The sequence below is a fragment of the Buteo buteo genome, chromosome 29 (genome assembly GCF_964188355.1).
Source record: "Buteo buteo chromosome 29, bButBut1.hap1.1, whole genome shotgun sequence".
In the NCBI taxonomy this organism is placed as follows: domain Eukaryota; kingdom Metazoa; phylum Chordata; class Aves; order Accipitriformes; family Accipitridae; genus Buteo; species Buteo buteo.
This window is the reverse complement of record NC_134199.1, coordinates 336,898-354,287: the sequence shown is the minus strand read 5'-3', so window position 1 is coordinate 354,287 and position 17,390 is coordinate 336,898. Positions and strand designations below refer to the sequence as shown.

Here is a 17,390-nt window from a genome sequence, read left to right as displayed (position 1 = left end):
AGACCCCTCCCCCGCAGCACCGGGGGGGGGGGGGAGCAGCAGCCGGGGGGCGGGGCCAGCCCGGGGGGCGTGGTCTTTGCCCGGGGGCGGGGCCTGCCCGAGGGGCGGGGGGTGGGTTGGGCCAAGCGGGGGTGGGGGGGGGTGAGCGCTCGGGGGGCGGGGCTTCTCCGGGGGGCGTGGCCTGTGACCAAGGGGAGGGGCGTGGTCAGTGCTTCCCGCGGGGCGGGGCTGCTGCCCCAATGGGGCACGGCCGGAGCCGGGGGGGCGTGGCCTGTGCCCGCACCGGGGGCGTGGCCAATGCATCAAAGGGGCGTGGCCAGTGCCCCAAGGAAGCCCCACGGGCAGTAGGGGCCTGTCCCCAAAGGGAGGCGTGCCCAGGCCCGGGGGCGTGGCTTGTGGGGGCGTGGCTTATGTCCGGGGGCGTGTCTTGCACCCCGAGGGGGCGTGGTCTGCGCAGCGCTGTTCCATTCCCATAGCGGCCGTACCCCTGCCCCGAAGGGGGTCCCTACCCCAAAGGGGGTCCCTACCCCTTGTCCCCCCCCTTCCCCCCAAATCCCCCCCGAAGTGGGCGTGTCTCCACCCTAAGGGGGCGGGGCCAGCCGGGGGGCGGGGTTAGGCAGGCGGGGAGGGGGCGGGGCGGCGGCGGCGGCCTTGCGAGCCAGTTTGGCGAGGAGGGGGCTGTGGGGGTGACGCTGGCGGAGGTGGGCGAGGTGGGCGTCCTGGCTGTCGGCCGTCCCCCCGCACTCCTCGCAGACGTAGAGCTTGGCCCGTCGCTCCTTGTAGGCGTAGCGCTGGGCCACGCCGTGGATCTTCTTCAGGTGGGACTCCAGGGAGCAGCGCTGCGTGAAGGCCTTCTCGCACAGGCTGCACTTGTAGGGGCGCACGCCTTTTTGGGGGGGGGGGAAGAAGAGGGGCACCCTGTCTTGTCCTGGTATTCATCTGCATCCCTGTCCCCATCCTTGTCCCCCATCCCTGTCCCCATCCTTGTACCCCATCCCTGTCCCCATCCCATCCCTGACTGTCTCCATCCCATCCCATCCCAGTCACTAGCCCATCCCTATCCTTGTCCCCCTACCTGTCCCAGCCCCATCCCTGTCCCCATCCTATCCCCGAGCTCATCCCCATCCCATCCCCATCCTGTCCCACACCCATCCCCATCCTTCCCTTGTCTCCATCCCCAACCCCATCCCCATCCTTGTCCCGTATCCACCCTATCCCATCCCATCCCAGTCCCCTTCCCTTCCCATCCCCATCCTCATCCCTGTTTCCATCCCATCCCCATCCTCATCCCTGTTTCCATCCCATCCCCATCCTTTCCCTGTCTCCATCCCCATCCCATCCCTGTCCTATCTCCACCCTATCCCATCCCATCCTGGTCCCTAACCCATCCCATCCCCGTCCTCCATCCCTGTCTCTGTCTCATCCCCATCCTCATCTGCATCCCCAACCCTGAACTCATCCCTGTCCCCATCCTATCCCCAAACTCATCCCCACCCCCATCCCATCTCCATCCTTTCCTTGTCTCCATCCCCATCCTATCCCTGTCTTGTCTCCACCCTATCCCATTCCACCCCAGGCCCTTTCCTGTCCCATCCCCATCCCATCCCTGTCTTGTCTCTATCCTATCCCATCCCTTCCCAGTCCCTTTCCCATCCCCATCATCATCCCTGTCTCCATCCCATCCCCATCCTCATCTGCATCCCCAACCCTGTCCCCATCCCCAAACTCACCCCCATCCCCATCCTGTCCCACACGCACCCTATCCCATCCCCATCCTTTCCCTGTCTCCATCCCCATCCCATCCCTATCCTGTCTCCACCCTATCCCATCCCACCCCAGTCCCTTTCCCATCCCGTCCCCATCCTCATCCCTCTCTCCATCCCATCCCCATCCTTCCCTTGTCTCCATCCCCATCCCATCCCTGTCCTGTCTCCATCCTACCCCAGTCACTATCCCATCCTGTCCCCATCCTCATCCCTGTCTCCGTCCCCATCCCCAACCCCATCCGCATCCCCATCCCGATCCCCGTCCCATCCTTGTCCCCCCCCCAAACCCCCCCCCACCCACCGGTGTGGGTGCGGACGTGCCGCTTGAGGTCGAAGGTGTCGTTGAAGCCCTTCCCGCAATAGGGACACAGGTGACGTTTCACCTCGCTGTGACATTTCAGGTGCCGGTTCAGCATCCGCTGGAACCCGAAACTCTTCTGGCACACGGGGCAGGAGAAGAGTTCTGTCCCCCCGGGGACCCCCCCGGGGACGGGGACCCCCACCGGGACCCCCCCGGGGATGGGGATGCCCGGGGGGATGGGGGCACCCATGGGGCCGGATGGTACCTGCCAATGCGTGGGGAGGGAGGGGTTAACTTGGGCACCCGCCACTCACGGGGACCCCCAATCATGGGGACCCCTACCATCAAGGACCCCCCCACACACACACCTTTGGGACCCCCAGTCATGGGGACCCCCAGCCATAGGGACACCCCACATCGGGGACCCCCTGGTCATGGGGACACCCCGGGCTTGGGGACCCCCAGTTATGGGCACCCCCTGGTCGTGGGGACCCCCAGCCTGGGGACCCCCAGTTATGGGCCCCCCCAGTTATGGGCACCCCCTGGTCATGGGGACCCCCCCAGCTTGGGGGACCCCCAGCCTGGGGACCCCCAGCCACAGAGACACCCCAGTCATGGGGACCCTCAGCCATGGGGACACCCCACATTGAGGACCCCCTGGTCATGGGGACCCCCAGTTAAAGGCACCCCCTGGTCATGAGGACCCCCCCCTGGCTTTGGGACCCCTAGTTATAGGCACCCCCTGCTCATGAGGACCCCCCCCCACCTTTGGAACCCCCAGCCACAGGGACTCCCCCCCCCAACTTGGGGACCCCCAGTTTTGGGGACCCTCAGCCCTAGGGACCCCCCACCTTGGGGACTGCCCAGTCCCAGGACCCCCCCCCCGCCCCCAGTTTAGGGACCACCCCATTCACAGGACAGCCCCCCCCCCCCAGGCCCTGGGACACCCACGTCACAGCCCCCCCCTCCAGTGGACCCCCACATTTGGGGCTCCCCCCCCCCCTTACCTTGCCCTTGGGGTGCAGGAAGGGGCCGTGGGGGGCGCGGGGGGCCGGGGGGGGCAGCGTCATGTCGAGGGGGGACACGGGGGACGCGGGAGCCTCCCCCACTGCCGGCTCGGGGTCCCTGCGCAGGGGGCAGCCCCCCAGGCAAACTGGGGAGGGGGGGACGGGACACTGGTTGGGGTGGGGGGGGTCCTGCACCCCCAAATACCACCCCCCCCCCAAGATGGGCACCCCACAATGGGACCCCACCTAATGGGGACCCCCCCCCCCAATGGCATCCCCTTAACGGAACCCCCCTAATGGCCCCCCCCAAATGTGCCCCCCCCATGGGGCCCCCCCCATCTGACCCCCCCAATATGACTGCTTAGATGGGCACCCCCCCAAATGTGACCCCCAAATATCACTCCCCCATGCCCCCCCCAATGCAGACCCCCCCCCCCATATAACCCCCCCCTTCCAATATGCCCCCCCCCCAGCATCTCACCCCCCCAAACCCCAGGGCAGGAGGAAGAGGGGGGGGGCCCTCCCTGCCCCCACCCCCGCCTTTTCGGGGTTCCCCCGACCGGTCGAGCGGCTCCGGCCGCGACGCCCCAAATTATGGGTTTCCGGCGGGTGTCGCCCGCGTGGGCCCTGGGGGGGGTTGTGTGTGTTTTTGGGGGGGGGGATGGGGACACGCCACCCCCCCACCCTCCCCAAAGCTTGGTGGGGACCCAGGTATGGGGGTACCCCCCCCCCAAAAGAAAATAAAAGGACTCAGGTGTCTGGGAGGGGACCCAAGTATTTGGGTGGGAATGGGGGGAGGCCTTGACGGGCGGCGGCCGCGTGGCTCCTGCCCCACCCGGGCGGGGCCGTACCCCGACTCTGTCATTAAGGGGGTTAATCACCACCCGGACGCCTGGGTGTCCTCTGTCCCCCCCCAGGGGACAGGTTGGGGGGGGGGGCAGGAGTAAAACAGGGCCCCCCCCAGGACGCCTGGGACCCCTGGGGGTAATATGAGGGGGGGGGGATGGTCCGGATGCCTGGGTCCCCCCAAAATCTGGAGGCCCCCCCCCCAAGATGCCTGGGTTGCCCCCCCAGATGGCTGGATCCCCCCCCAACACCTAGACCCCCCCCAAAACTCTTGCATCCCCCCACAAATGCCTGGGTCCCCCCCCCGACGCCTGGGTCCCCCAAACTCCTGGGTCCCCCCCAACCTCCTGGGTCCCCCCCCAACACCTAGGTCCCCCCCCCGAATGCCTGGGTGCCCCCAATACTCAGCTCCCACTGGATGCCTGCGTCCCCCCAAACATCTGGATCCCCCCCAAACACCTGGACCCCCCCCAACACCTGGGTCCCCCAACACCTGGACCCCCCCCGGATGCCTGGCCCCCCCCCCAAACACCCAGCTCCCCCCAAACATCTGGGTCCCCCCAACATCCAGATCCCCCCAAACACCTGGATCCCCCCGAACACCTGGATCCCCCCAAACACCCCGATCCCCCCAAACACCTGGACCCCCCCCAAACAGCTGGACCCCCCCCCCCCCACGTACTGGGGACGTAGATCTCGGCCCGCTGCTCATCCGGGAGCTCGCTCCAGTTGCGTTTGGCCGTGGCCACGCACGGCTTCTTCACCAGGAACGCGCGGGGCATGGCCGCCGCCCGATCCCCGATCCCCCGACGGATCCCCCGTGACGTTCCGGCCCCGATTCCGACCGGCTCCGCGAGCCCTCGGCCGGTCCGGCGCCGGATCGCCGATCCCCAGCGGGTTTCGGTGCCGGATTGCCAGGTCCCAGGTCGGGGGCGGTGGTGGATCCCAGATCTCTGGTTGCTTTCGGCACTAGATCCCTGGATCCTTGGTCGGATTTGGTGCCGGCTCCCAGATCCCTGGTCAAGTCGGATGCCAGATCACGAGTATTTGGACAATAACGGCGCCAGATCCCCCGTCAGTTTTGGTGCCGGGTCCCCGATCCCTGGTCAATGTTGATGCCAGATCACGAGTGTTTGGCCAAATCCAATCCCAGATCCCAGATCCCAGGTGAAGTTTGGGGCTGGATCCCCAAACTTTGGTCAGATTGGGGGCTGGATCCCAGCGCTCCGGCCAGTTTCCGTCCCAGATCCCAGGTCAGGTTTGGTCCCAGATCCTGGATCTTCAGTCAATTTTGGTGCTGGATCCTGGAAGTTTGGTCAATTTTGGTGCCAGATCCCAGACTTTCAGTCAATTTTGGTGCCAGATCCTGGATCTTCAGTCAGTTTTGGTGCCGGATCCCAGATCTTTGGTTGGTTTCGGTGCCGGATCCCGGATCTTTGGTCAATTTTGGTGCCGGATCCTGGGTCCCCCGGTCGGGTTCCACCACTGGATCCCAGGTGGATCCCACCACCGGATCCGGCACCCTCAGTCCATCCCAGTGCCCGATCCCGGCTCCGGCGTCAGCTTCGTGGCACCGAGTCCCGGCGTCACCGTCACGGAGAGCCGGTGGTGTCACTGTCACCCGGCGTCACCAAGGTCTGGTGTCGACAAAACCGGTGTCACCGTCACCCGGTGTCACCGAAACCCGGCGGTGTCACCGTCGCCGCGCCGTCACCGTCACCGAGCCATGCGCCGCCACCTCAACGACACCGTCCGTCGCCGGCTAGACACCGCCGGTTGCGCTCGGCGAGGCCGGTCGTTGCCGGCTGAGCATCGCCGGCTGTGCCGTGCCGGTCGTGCCGTGTGCCGCGACGGCGGTTCGGTGCCGGTTACGCGGTGCCGGCTGTGCCGTGCCGGTTGTGCCGTGCGGTGCGGTGCCGGCTGTGCCGTGCCGGTTGTGCCGTGCGGTGCCGGCTGCGCGTCGCCGGCTGTCCCGCCCCGGGAGGTGTTGCCGGGACCGGCGGGACCGGTTGTGCCGGGGCCGGTGTCGGAGCCGGTCGGTCGGGCGCCGCGTTGGGAAATAACGGGGAGCCCCCGCCCCGGCCTGGGGACGCGGGGGGACGCGGGGACGTGGGGGTGGGGGACGTGGGGCCATGGGGACATTGGGGTGGGGGACGTGGGGGACATGGGGACACCCGTGTGGGGACATGGGGGACTTGGGGACATTGGGGACATGGGGGCATTGGGGTGGGGGACATGGGGACACTAATGTGGGGACATGGGGGACATGGATGGGGACATGGGGGACTTGGGGACATTGGGGTGGGGGACATGGGGACATGGAGACCTTGGGGTGGGGGACATGGGGACACCGATGTGGGGACATGGGGGACTTGGGGGCTTTGGGGACATGGGGACATTGGGGTGGGGGAGTGGGGGACATGGGGATGTGGGGACACCGCTGTGGGGACATGGGGGACATGGATGGGGACATGGGGGACTTGGGGGGACTTGGGGACATTGGGGTGGGGGACATGGGGACGTGGGAGACATGAGGGACATGGGGTGGGGGGCATGGGGATGTGAGGACACTGATGTGGGGACATGGGGGATTTGGGGGGACTTGGGGACATTGGGGTGGGGGACGTGGGGACATGGAGACCTTGGGGTGGGGGACATGGGGACACCGATGTGGGGACATGGGGGACATGGATGGGGACATGGGGGCCTTCGGCACATGGGGACATTGGGGTGGGGGACATGGGGGAAATGGGGACATGGGGACATGGAGACCTTGGGGTAGGGGACATGGGGACACCGATATGGGGACATGGGGGACTTGGGGACCTTGGGGTGGGGGACACAGGGACACCAGTTTGGGGACCTGGGGGACTTGGGGACACCGACGTGGGACACGGGGGACTTGGGGGACATGTGGGGACATGGGGACACCGGGGTGGGAGAACGCGGGGACGCGGGGACGTGGGGACACGGAGGACGTGCAGGGACGTGAGGGCGTCGGGATGGGGGGGACGGGGGGGGACGGGGACACAAGGGGCGATGGGGACACGGCGAGGTGGCCACCCCCTCCGTCCCCCCCCCCGGCCCTCTCCCCGGGTGTCACCGACCCCCAGACACCTGGGTCCCCTTGGGGGGGGTCATTGATGTCCCCTGGCCACCTGGGTCCCTTAGGGGGGTCATCAGGCCCCCCCAGATACTTGGGTCCCTTGGGGGGGGTCATTGGGACCCCCAACCACTTGGGTCCCCTTGGGGGGGGGTCATCGATGTCCCCTGGCCACCTGGGTCCCTTAGGGGGGTCATCAGGCCCCCCCAGATACTTGGGTCCCTTGGGGGGGTCAAGGGTGTCCCCAGACACCTGGGTGGCTTGGGGGGGGTCATCGGTGTCCCCTGGACACCTGGGTCCCTTGGGGGGGGGTCATTGGGACCCCCGGACACCTGAGTCCCCTTGGGGGGGGTCACTGGTGTCCCCTGGACACCTGGGTCCCTTGGGGGGGTTCATTGGGCCCCCCCAGCCACTTGGGTCCCCTGGGGGGGGGTCAAGGGCGTCCCCGGACACCTGGGTCCCCTTGGGGGGGTCATTGGGACCCCCAACCACTTGGGTCCCCTTGGGGGGGGTCATCGATGTCCCCTGGCCACCTGGGTCCCTTGGGGGGGTCACGGCCCCCCCGGACACCCGTCTCCGTCTACGTGCGGCCGAGGCGGGTGCCGGGGTGCCCCTGGCCGGGGTGGGGTCCCGCCGGCGGGGGGGTGGGGGGGTGGGTGGGGGGGGACACGACGGGGACACCCAGGCGTCCAGCCCGTCTTACCGGCCCCGGTGGCCCCCGGGGGGGGGACACGGGGGGGGGGACCGGGACGGGGGACGCGGGGGAACCGGCCTGTCCTGCCCGTGACTCAGCCCCGCCTGGGGGGACCGGTGATGTCACGGTTGGGGGGGGTATGGGGGGTATGGGGGCTATAGGGGTTCATGGGGGGGGGGTTGGGGGGGGCCATGGGGGCTTTGGGGGGGTGGGGCTGGGGGGGCTGGGGGGACTCTAGGGGGGTCTGTAGGGGCTTGGGGGGGTCTAGGGGGTCTATAGGGGACTACAGGGGGTGGGGGGGGTCCATAGGAGCTTGGGGGGGTCTAGGGGGTCTATAGGGGACTCTAGGGGGTCCATAGGAGCTTGGGGGGGTCTACAGGGGGGCTGTAGGGACTCTAGGGGTCCATAAGGACTTGGGGGGTCTAGGGGGTCTATAGAGGGTCTAGGGGATCCATAGGGGCTTGGGGGGCTCTGTGGGGTCTATAGGGGACTATAGGGTGTGTAGGGGGTCCATAGGGGCTTGGGGGGTGTAAGGGGTCTATAGGGGACTACAGGGGGTGTGTGGGGTCCACAGGAGCTTGGGGGGGTCTATAGGGGGTCTGTAGGAACTCTAGGGGGTCCATAGGGGCTTGGGGGGGTCTAGGGGGTCTATAGGGCATGTAGGGGGTCCATAGTGACTTGGGGGGGGTCTATAGGGGACTCTAGGGGGTCCATAGGAGCTTGGGGGGGTCTATAGGGGGTCTATAGGAACCCTAGGGGGTCCATAGGGGCTTGGGGGGGTCTGGGCGGTCTATAGGGGACTATAGGAGGTCCATAGGAGCTTAGGCGGGTCTATAGGGGGTCTGTAGGAACTCTAGAGGGTCCATAGGGGCTTGGGGGGGATCTAGGGGTCTGTAGGGGTCTATAGGGGTTGTAGAAGGTCTGTAGGGACTTGGGGGGTCTATAGGGGACTCTAGGGGGTCCATAGGGGCTTGGGGGGGTCTAGGGGGTCGATAGGGACTATAGGGGTGTGGGGGTCCATAGGGGCTTGGGGGGTCTATAGGGGGCCTGTAGGGACTCTAGGGGGTCCATAGGGGCTTGGGAGGGTCTAGGGGGTCTATAGGGGGTGTAGGGGGTCCGTAGGGACTTGGGGGGGTCTATAGGGACTCTAGGGGGTCCATAGGAGCTTGGGCACGTCTATAGGGGTCTGTAGGGACTCTAGGGGGTCCATAGGGGCTTGGGGGGATCTAGGGGGTCTATAGGGAACTATAGGCAGTGTACGGGGTCCATAGGGACTTGGGGGGGTCTTGGGGCTCTATAGAGGGTCTAGGGGGTCCATAGGGGCTTGGGGGGGTCTGTGGTGTCTATAGGGGTCTGTAGAGACTCTAGGGGGTCCATAGGGGATTGGGGGTGTCTAGGGGGTCTATAGGCATGTAGGGGGTCCATAGGGACTTGGGGGGGTCTATAGGGGGCCTGTAGGGACTCTAGGGGGTTTATAGGGGCTTGGGGGGGTCTAGGGGGGTCTATAGGGGTCTGTAGGGACTCTAGGGGGTCCATAGGGGTATGGAGAGATCTAGGTGGTCTATAGATACTATAGAGGGTCTATAGAGGCTTGGAGGGGTGTCTATGGGGACTATAGGGAGTGTAGGGGGTCCATAGGGGCTTGGGGGGGGTCTATAGGGGACTATAGGGGTCTATGGGTTCTATAGGGGCTTGGGGGGGTATCTAGGGGGACTGTAGGGGGTGTAGGGGGTCCATAGGGGCTTGGAGGGGTCTATAGGGACTATAAGGGGCCTAATAAACACATATAGATGAGGGGGGGGTCATAGGAGCTATAGGGACTCAGTAGGGACTATAGTGGGTCTAGGGGGTCAATAGGGGCTTGGCAGGGTCTGGGGGCTCCATAGGGACTCAAGGGGGTCTGTGGGGACTATAGGGGGTCTAGGGGGTCCATAGGGGTCTAGGGGGTCTACAGAGACTATAAAGAGTCTATGAAGAACATATATGTGATGGGGGGTGGCCGCATAGAGGCTATAGGGGCTCTGCAGGGACTGTCGTGGGTCTAGGGGGTCTCCAGGGACTATAGGGGGTCTGAGGGGGGCATAGGGACTATGGGGGAGGTCCAGAGGGACTATAGGGGACTTATGAAGCCCATATAGATGATAGCGGGGGTGGCATAGGGGCTATAGGGTGCTCTGTGGTGCTCACAGGGGCTCTATGGGGTCTACAGGGCCTATAGAGTCCATAAGGCCCATAGGGGCTCTAGGGGAGGTGTCTGTGGTGTCTATAGGGATCTATAGGGGGTCTGTGGGGCCCATAGGGGCTCTCTGGGGCCCATAGGTGCTATAGGGGGTCTGTGGAGCTGACAGGGTCTCTGTGGGGACCACAGGGGCTGGGGGGGGGGTGTCTGTGGGGTCTATAGGGGATCGGTGGGGTCTCTATGGGGTCTCTGGGGGATCAATGGGGCCCAGAGGGGCTGTGGGGGGGGTCTCTGGGGTCTATAGGGGGTCTAGGCCCATAGGGACTGTTGGGGGGGTCTGTGGGGTCTACAGGGGGTCGGTGGGGTCTATAGGGGTCTATAGGGGGTCAGTGGGGCCCATCGGGGTGGGGGGGGGTCAGTGGGGTCTATAGGGGTCTATAGGGGGTCAGTGGGGCCCATAGGGACTGTCAGGGGGGTCTGTGGGGTCTATAGGGGTCTATAGGGGGTCAGTGGGGCCCATTGGGGCGGGGGGGGTGTCAGTGGGGTCTATAGGGGTCTATAGGGGGTCAGTGGGGTCCATAGGGACTGTCAGGGGGGTCTGTGGGGTCTATAGGGGTCTATAGGGGGTCAGTGGGGCCCATCGGGGCGGGGGGGGTGTCAGTGGGGTCTATAGGGGTCTATAGGGGGTCAGTGGGGCCCATGGAGGCTGTGGGGGGGGTCTGTGGGGTCTATAGGGGGTCAGTGGGGCCCATAGGGACTGTTGGGGGGGTCTGTGGGGTCTACAGAGGTTCAGTGGGGTCTATAGGGGTCTATAGGGGGTCTGTGGGGTCTATGGGGTCTATAGGGGGTCAGTGGGGCCCATCGGGGCTGGGGGGGGTCTGCGGGGTCCACAGTGCCCCCCCAGTGCCTGTAGGGTCCCCGCGGGGTGGGGGCGGGGCAGCTCTGCGGCTCGTGACGTCACGGCGGCGGCGGTGGGTGGGGCCAGCGTGACGTCCCGGCCGCGTCAGCAGAGGACCGCCCCCTTTTTTTTGGTGGTTTTTCTCTTTTTTCCCCCATGGCGGGGCCCTGGGCCCGGCTGGCGGCGGCTTTGGGCCCCCCCGGGGACCGCGACCCCCCCGCCCTGCGCGCGCTCCGCCGGCCACGCCCCGCGACGCGTCATCAGGTGGGTCGGGGGGAGACCCCGCCCCCCCCCGCCCCCCCCCCGGTCCCTGGGTCCCTGGGGGGGGTCAGTAGGTCCCCTACGGGGGGGGCACCACGTCCCCTATAGGGGACACACACCCGGTCCCCTGGGGGGGGGGCACCACGTCCCCTATGGGGGGGACACACCAGGTCCCCTGGGTCCCCTGGGGGGTGGGGTCACCCAGTCCCCTATGGGGGGGGCACCCAGTCCCCTATAGGGGACACACACCAGGTTCCCTTGGTCCCCTATGGGGGGGGGGCACTAGGTCCCCTGTGTCCCCTTGGGGGGGGCACCAGGTCCCCTGGGTCTCCTATAGGGCAGGGACACCAGGTCTCCTATGTGGGGGGGTCACTAGGTCCCCTATGGGGGGGCACCAGGTCCCCTATGGGGGGGTCACTAGGTGCCGTGGGTCTCCTGGGGGGGGGCACCACGTCCCTTGGTCCCTATGGGGGAGGACACCAGGTCCCCTATGGGGGGGTCACCAAGTCCCCTATAGGGGGACACACCAGGTCCCCTGGGTCCCCCTGGGGGGGGGCACCACGTCCCCTATGGGGGGGGCACCCAGTCCCCTATGGGGGGGGTCACCAAGTCCCCTATAGGGGACACACACCCAGGTTCCCTTGGTCCCTTATGGGGGGGGCACTAGGTCCCCTGTGTCCCCTATGGGGGGGGGCACCCGGTCCCCTGGGTCTCCTATGGGGGGGGCACCAGGTTCCCTATGGGGGGGTCACTAGGTGCCGTGGGTCTCCTGGGGGGGGGCACCACGTCCCCTTGGTCCCCTATGGGGGGACACAGCAGGTCCCCTATGGGGGGGTCACCAAGTCCCCTATAGGGGGGGACACACCCAGGTTCCCTTGGTCCCCTATGGGGGGGGGGCACGAGGTCCCCCTACGGGGGGGCACCACATCTCCTTGGTCCCCTATTGGGGGGACACCAGGTCTCCTATCTGGGGGGGTCACCAAGTCCCCTATGGGGGGGACACCCGGTCCCCTATGGGGGGTGGACACCAGGTCCCCTGGGTCCCCTGTGTGGGGGGGGGGGGCACCACATCCCCTGGGGGGGGGGGGGCACCTGGTCCCCTATGGGGGGGTCACTCGGTCCCCTATGGGGGGGGGCACAAGGTTGCCTGGGTCCCTATGGGGTGGGGGGTCACCAAGTCCCCTATGGGGGGGCACCTGGTCCTCTGGGTCCCTATGGGGGGGTGGACACCAGGTCCCCTGGGTCCCCTGTGTGTGTGTGTGGGGGGCACCACATCCCCTGGGGGGGGGCACCTGGTCCCCTATGGGGGAGGAGCACTAGGTCCCCTTGGTCTCCTATGTGGGGGGGTCACTAGGTCCCCTATGGGGGGGCCACCACGTCCCCTTGGTCCCCTATGGGGGGGACACACAAGGTCCCCTATGGGGGGGCACCCAGTCCCCTGGGTCCCTAGGGGGGGGGGAATACACCAGGTCCCCTGGGGGGTGATTTGGGATCCCCTGGGGGGGGACACGACACACAATGCCTGGGTCCCCCCCCTTATTTCTCCCCCCCCCCTTATTTCTCCCCCCCCCCCTTATTTCTCCCCCCCCCTTATTTCTCCCCCCCCCTTATTTCTCCCCCCCCCTTATTTCTCCCCCCCCATTTTTCAGACGGAGCTGCTGCTGCTGCTGCTGGAATCCCCGCGGGAGCTGTGCGGGGGGGTGGAATCCGGGGGGGGGTCCCCAGAATGGGGGGGGTCCGTAGGGGAGGCGGGGGGGGCCCTGCTGACCCTGCTGACCCTCCCGCCGGCCCCCCCGCCGGCCCCCCCCCGCTCCCTCCTCCTCTTGGCCACCCTCACCTTCCTTTTGGCCACGGGGGACGTGGGGGGGGCGGCGGTTTTTGGGGCGCTTTTGGTGGAGGGGGGGGTCACGGGGGGGGCCCCGGCGGCGGCGGCCGAATGCCTGCGGGAGTTACGGAGGGTCCGGCCGCCTGCGGCCCCCCCCGGCCGCCTGGGTCCCCTCCGGAGACGTCGTCGGGATTCCCCCGGGATCCAGGCCTTGGCCCTGCTGCTGGCTGAGGAAGAGGAGGAGGAGGAAGGTGAGTTGGGGGGGGGGATCCCAGTGGGTCCCATAATGGCACTGGGAGGGATCCCAGGGAATCCCATGATGGTGCTGGGTGGGATCCTGGGGAATCCCCCCGTGGCACGGGGAGGGGTCCCAGGCTGCCCCCGGGGAGGTTTGGGGGATCCCCCGGCCCCCCCCGACCCCCCCCCCGGCCCCTCCAATCCCGCAGATCCCGCGGATCCCGCAGATCCCCGCGCCGAGGCCGGGACGGAGCCGGGTGAGCCCCACAGCCCCGCGGGGCCCGATCCTGGGGATCCCCCCCCCCCAAAATCCCCTGGGACCCCCCTCAGCGTCTGTCCACCCCCCCCAGGGAGGGACCCCCCCAAATCCCAGGGACACCCCTCAGGGAGACCACCAACCCCAGGGACCCCCCCACATCTCAGGGACACCCCCAAGATCTCCAGCCCCCCACCCCTGGGATTCCCCCCCGCCAAGACCCCAGGGACCCCCCCAACCCCAGAGACCCCCCCCCCCCCAATTCCCACCCCCTCCACACAATCCCAGGTCCCCCCCAAATCCCAGGCCCCCCCGCAAGACCCCAGGGACCCCCCCAAGTCCCAGAGACCCCCCCAAGACCCCAGGGCCCCCCCAATCCCAGAGACCCCTCCCAGGGCCCCCCCCAAGACCCCAGGGACCCCCCCAAATCCCAGGGACCCCCCCAAATGCCAGAGACCCCCCAAATCCCAGGTCCCCCCCAATCTCAGGGACCCCCCCCAAGACCCCAGGGCCCCCCAAATCCCAGGGACCCCCCCCCAATCCCAGAGACCCCTCCCAGGGACCCCCCCCACATCCCAGGGCCCCCCCCAAATGCCAGAGACCCCCCAAATCCCGGGTCCCCCCCCCCATCCCAGGGCCCCCCCAAGACCCCAGGGCCCCCCCAATCTCAGGCCCCCCCGCAAGACCCCAGGGACCCCCCCCAATCCCAGAGACCCCTCCCAGGGACCCCCCCAAGCCCCCAGGGACCCCCCCCACATTCCAGGGCCCCCCCCAAATGCCAGAGACCCCCCAAATCCCGGGTCCCCCCCCCCATCCCAGGGCCCCCCCAAGACCCCAGGGACCCCCCCCAATCCCAGAGACCCCTCCCAGGGCCCCCCCCAAGACCCCAGGGACCCCCCCCAAATCCCAGGGCCCCCCCCAAATGCCAGAGACCCCCCAAATCCCAGGTCCCCCCCCCCATCCCAGGGCCCCCCAAGACCCCAGGGCCCCCCCCCCCCCTTAATCTCTAACCCCCCCTCTCCCCTTTGCAGCCCCCCCCTCCGCCTTCCTCCTCACCCCGGCCGCTCACGCCCAGCTCCTCCTCCTCCTCCGCCACCAAAACGGGGGGGGGGCCCTGGGGGGGGCCCCCTCTTACGCCACGGGAGACCCCGCTCCCCTCCACGCCGCCCTCCTGAGGGGGGGGGATGATTGGGGGGGGGTCCCCCCCCCCCGTTTAGCCATTTTGGCCCAACACCCCGCTTTCCCCCTCCCCTTGCGCCTCTTCTACCTCCTCTGTTTATTAGAGGGGGGGGCCCTAAAAAAAAAGGGGGGGCTCCCCCTGCCCCCGCCCCTGCCCCCCCACTTCGCCGCCGCTCTTTTCCCGGGGGGAGGGGACCCCCCCGAAATATTTTTACCCCGTTTCGAAGCGGCGGCGGCTTTTTGTTCTCAAAATGGGGGGGGGGGCCGAAACGGGGGGGGGGGCCAAGGCTGGTTGCAGGGGTTGGTGGTCAAATTGGGGGGGGGCCCCCCCGTTTTGTTTTGCCGGGCGGTTTTCACCTATCGCCGATGGTTCGGGGGCGACGGGGGGGACAAATTGGGGGGGGCGGCGGAGAAATTATTGAGGGGGGGTCACCCCGCCGCTCCCCCCCATTTATTAGAACTGGCCAAAGTTTTGGGGGGGACTTTCGGGGGGGTCCTGCGCCGGAAAGTCTTCGGGACCCCCCCTCCCCCCCCCGGCACCCCGCAACTTTGGGGCCTTTTAAAAGTTTTGGCCACCCCCCCCGCCCCCCCCCGGGGGGACCCCCAAATCCGGCGCTACCTGCGGCGGGTGCTGGCGGCGGAAAGGGGGGGCTGGAAGGGGGGGCAGGGGGTGCTGAGCGCCGCCGCCCCCCTCCTCCCTTTTTGGGGCTCCCCCCTTTCCCCCCCCCCCCCTTTAGGCCCCTCTCCTTTTTCGGGGCGGGGGGGGGGACACGCCGCCCCCCCCGCGCCACGGACGGACCCCGACGTGGGCGACCGCGCTCGCCTTCACGCCGCCCTCGCCGCCGCTTTGGGCCCCCCCAAATTAGCCGCCGTTTTGGGGCCCCCCCCGCGGCGCCTTCCTCCTCCTCCTCCTCCTCCTCCTCCTCACGGGGGGGGCGGCGATGGAGGAAGAGGAGGAGGCGGGGGGGCCCCCACCCTCCTGCCCGCTCTCGCCCCCCCTTGCTCCCTGCGGTGCCTGCCTGAGCCCCCCCCCCCTTTTTCTGCCCCCCCCGGAGCCCCCCAAGACCCCGAGGGCTGGGGGGAGGCGATGGCGACCCGGGGGGGGCCGGTGGCCGTCAGGCTGCGCTTGAGGGTCGAGCTGCCGGGGGGGGGCCACGGCGGAGGAGACCCCCCCCGTTCCTCTCCGGCCCCCCCTTCTCTTGCAGGAGCCCCCCCCGGTCGGGCTGCCCCCCCTCTTTCTTCTCCGGGCCCCCCCTCTTTTCTGGGGGCCCCCCCCCGGCTCCTGGCCCTCCAGCTGCGGGTGGGGGGCTGCGCCCCCCGAGCCCCCCCCCAGGCCGAGGGGTCCCTGGCGGGGCTGGGGGGGGCGGGGGCCGAGCTGACCCTCACCCTGCACCCCCACCTCCCCCTGCCCCCCGCCCTCGGCGTCGCCGCCATCTTCACGCCGGGGGGGGGATCCCGGGGTGGGGGGGGGTGGGGGGGCACCCTCCTCTCCCCCCTGCCCCCCTCCCCCTCCCTTTGGGGCTCCAGCTCCGGCCCCTCGCCCTGCCCCCCGCTTGGGACCCCCCCCGCCGCCGCCGGGCTTTCGGGGCCATGTGGGGGGCCCTGGGGGGGCACCCCGAAAGCCGCCTGGTTTTGCAGGGGGAGGGGGGGTGCCCTCCCCCCGCCCTCGCCCCCTTTTTGCTGGACGAGGCGGGGGAGGGGGCGGGGGGGTGGGTGGCGGCCGCCGCCCTCCCCCCCCGGGGGCTGGTGTTGGTGAGGGCGGGGGGGGGCGGCTGGGTGGAACTGAGGTGTCAGCGCTGGGGGGGGCTGCTGGCCCTGGCCCGGCTGCTGCGGGGGCAGGGGGAGGCGTGACAGGGCGCGGCGGGGCGTGGCGACATGTGGCGGGGCGTGGCGACGTGTTATGGGGCGGGGTGGAGCGTGACGGGGTGTGGCGTGGCGGCGTGGCGGGGTGTGACAGAGCATGATGGGGCGTGGCGGGGCGTGTCAACATGTGGCGGGGCGTGGCAGGGCGTGTCGACATGTGACGGGGCGTGACAAGGCGTGACGGGGCGTGACAAGGTGCCACGGGGCGTGTTGACATGTATTGGGGTGTGACGAGGCATGACGGGGCGTGGCGTGGCATGTCGACACGTGGCAGGGCGTGACAAGGTGTGGCGGGGCGTGTCGGCCTGTCTTGGGGCGTGACGAGGCGTGATGGAGCAGGAGGAGGCGCGGCGGGGACGTGTCGACGCATGGCGGAGCGTGACAAGGCGTGACGGAGCATGACGGGGTGTGACAAGGCGTGACGGAACAAGACAAGGTGTGACGGGGCGTGTCGACCTGTCTTGGGGCGTGACAGGGCGTGACAAGGTGTGACAAGGCGTGACGGGGCGTGTCGACCTGTATTGAGGCGTGACGGAGCATGACGGACGGAGCACCACAAGGCGTGACGGGGCGCGTCGGCGTGTCTTGGGGCGTGTCGGGCTGTGACGGGGCGTGTCAGGGCGTGGTTGGCCCCTCCTCCACGGGTGCCGTCACCCCACATGAAGACGGGTGAAGCGCAGAGCCGGCGTCTGTCCGTCTGTCCATTCCGGGGGGGGGGGGGGAACGACACACGGATGGACGACGATGGGGGGGTTGGTCCTGGTGGGGGGGACACGTACGGGGGGGGGGGTGGGTGATGATGTGGGGGGTCCTATGGGGAATCTGTGGGGCTGGGGGGGGCCATGGGGGTCCTATAGCAGGATCTGGGGGGGTCCCTGTAGGGCTGAGGGGGGGGCCATGAGGGTCCTAGGGGGAACCTGTGGGGCTGGGGGGGGCCATGGGGGTCCTGGGGGGAACCTGTGGGGCTGGGGGGGG

General features: G+C 68.5%; 2 protein-coding genes across 2 annotated transcripts; one reads left to right on the top strand and one right to left on the bottom strand.

Moving 5' to 3' along the window:
- Positions 1-581: 581 nt before the first annotated feature.
- On the bottom strand, positions 582-4,702 carry OVOL1 (ovo like transcriptional repressor 1). Its single transcript, XM_075059268.1, has 4 exons — positions 4,603-4,702; positions 3,075-3,220; positions 2,068-2,332; positions 582-886 (listed from the first exon to the last, which is right to left on the bottom strand). The coding sequence occupies exons 1-4, from the start codon at positions 4,700-4,702 to the stop codon at positions 582-584; spliced, it is 816 nt and encodes a 271-aa protein (XP_074915369.1).
- A 6,199-nt stretch (positions 4,703-10,901) lies between these two features.
- On the top strand, positions 10,902-17,120 carry AP5B1 (adaptor related protein complex 5 subunit beta 1). The gene is made up of 4 exons (XM_075059401.1): positions 10,902-11,058; positions 12,705-13,131; positions 13,327-13,374; positions 14,405-17,120. Exons 1-4 carry the CDS (start codon positions 10,951-10,953, stop codon positions 16,306-16,308), a joined length of 2,487 nt encoding a protein of 828 aa, XP_074915502.1. The 5' UTR covers positions 10,902-10,950; the 3' UTR covers positions 16,309-17,120.
- The last annotated feature ends 270 nt before the right edge of the window (positions 17,121-17,390 follow it).

What these genes read in the sequence shown, in the direction of transcription:
- OVOL1 (XM_075059268.1), bottom strand. Translation starts at nt 4,702, where the DNA reads ATGCCCCGCGCGTTCCTGGTGAAGAAGCCGTGCGTGGCCACGGCCAAA. An exon ending in GGCCGAGATCTACGTCCCCA is followed by an intron (nt 3,221 to 4,602) that starts GTACGTGGGGGG and finishes CCCCCTCCCCAG; the next exon opens with TTTGCCTGGGGGGCTGCCCC. An exon ending in TCCTGCACCCCAAGGGCAAG is followed by an intron (nt 2,333 to 3,074) that starts GTAAGGGGGGGG and finishes ACGCATTGGCAG; the next exon opens with GTACCATCCGGCCCCATGGG.
- AP5B1 (XM_075059401.1), top strand. Translation starts at nt 10,951, where the DNA reads ATGGCGGGGCCCTGGGCCCGGCTGGCGGCGGCTTTGGGCCCCCCCGGG. An exon ending in GGAAGAGGAGGAGGAGGAAG is followed by an intron (nt 13,132 to 13,326) that starts GTGAGTTGGGGG and finishes CCAATCCCGCAG; the next exon opens with ATCCCGCGGATCCCGCAGAT. An exon ending in CGAGGCCGGGACGGAGCCGG is followed by an intron (nt 13,375 to 14,404) that starts GTGAGCCCCACA and finishes TCCCCTTTGCAG; the next exon opens with CCCCCCCCTCCGCCTTCCTC.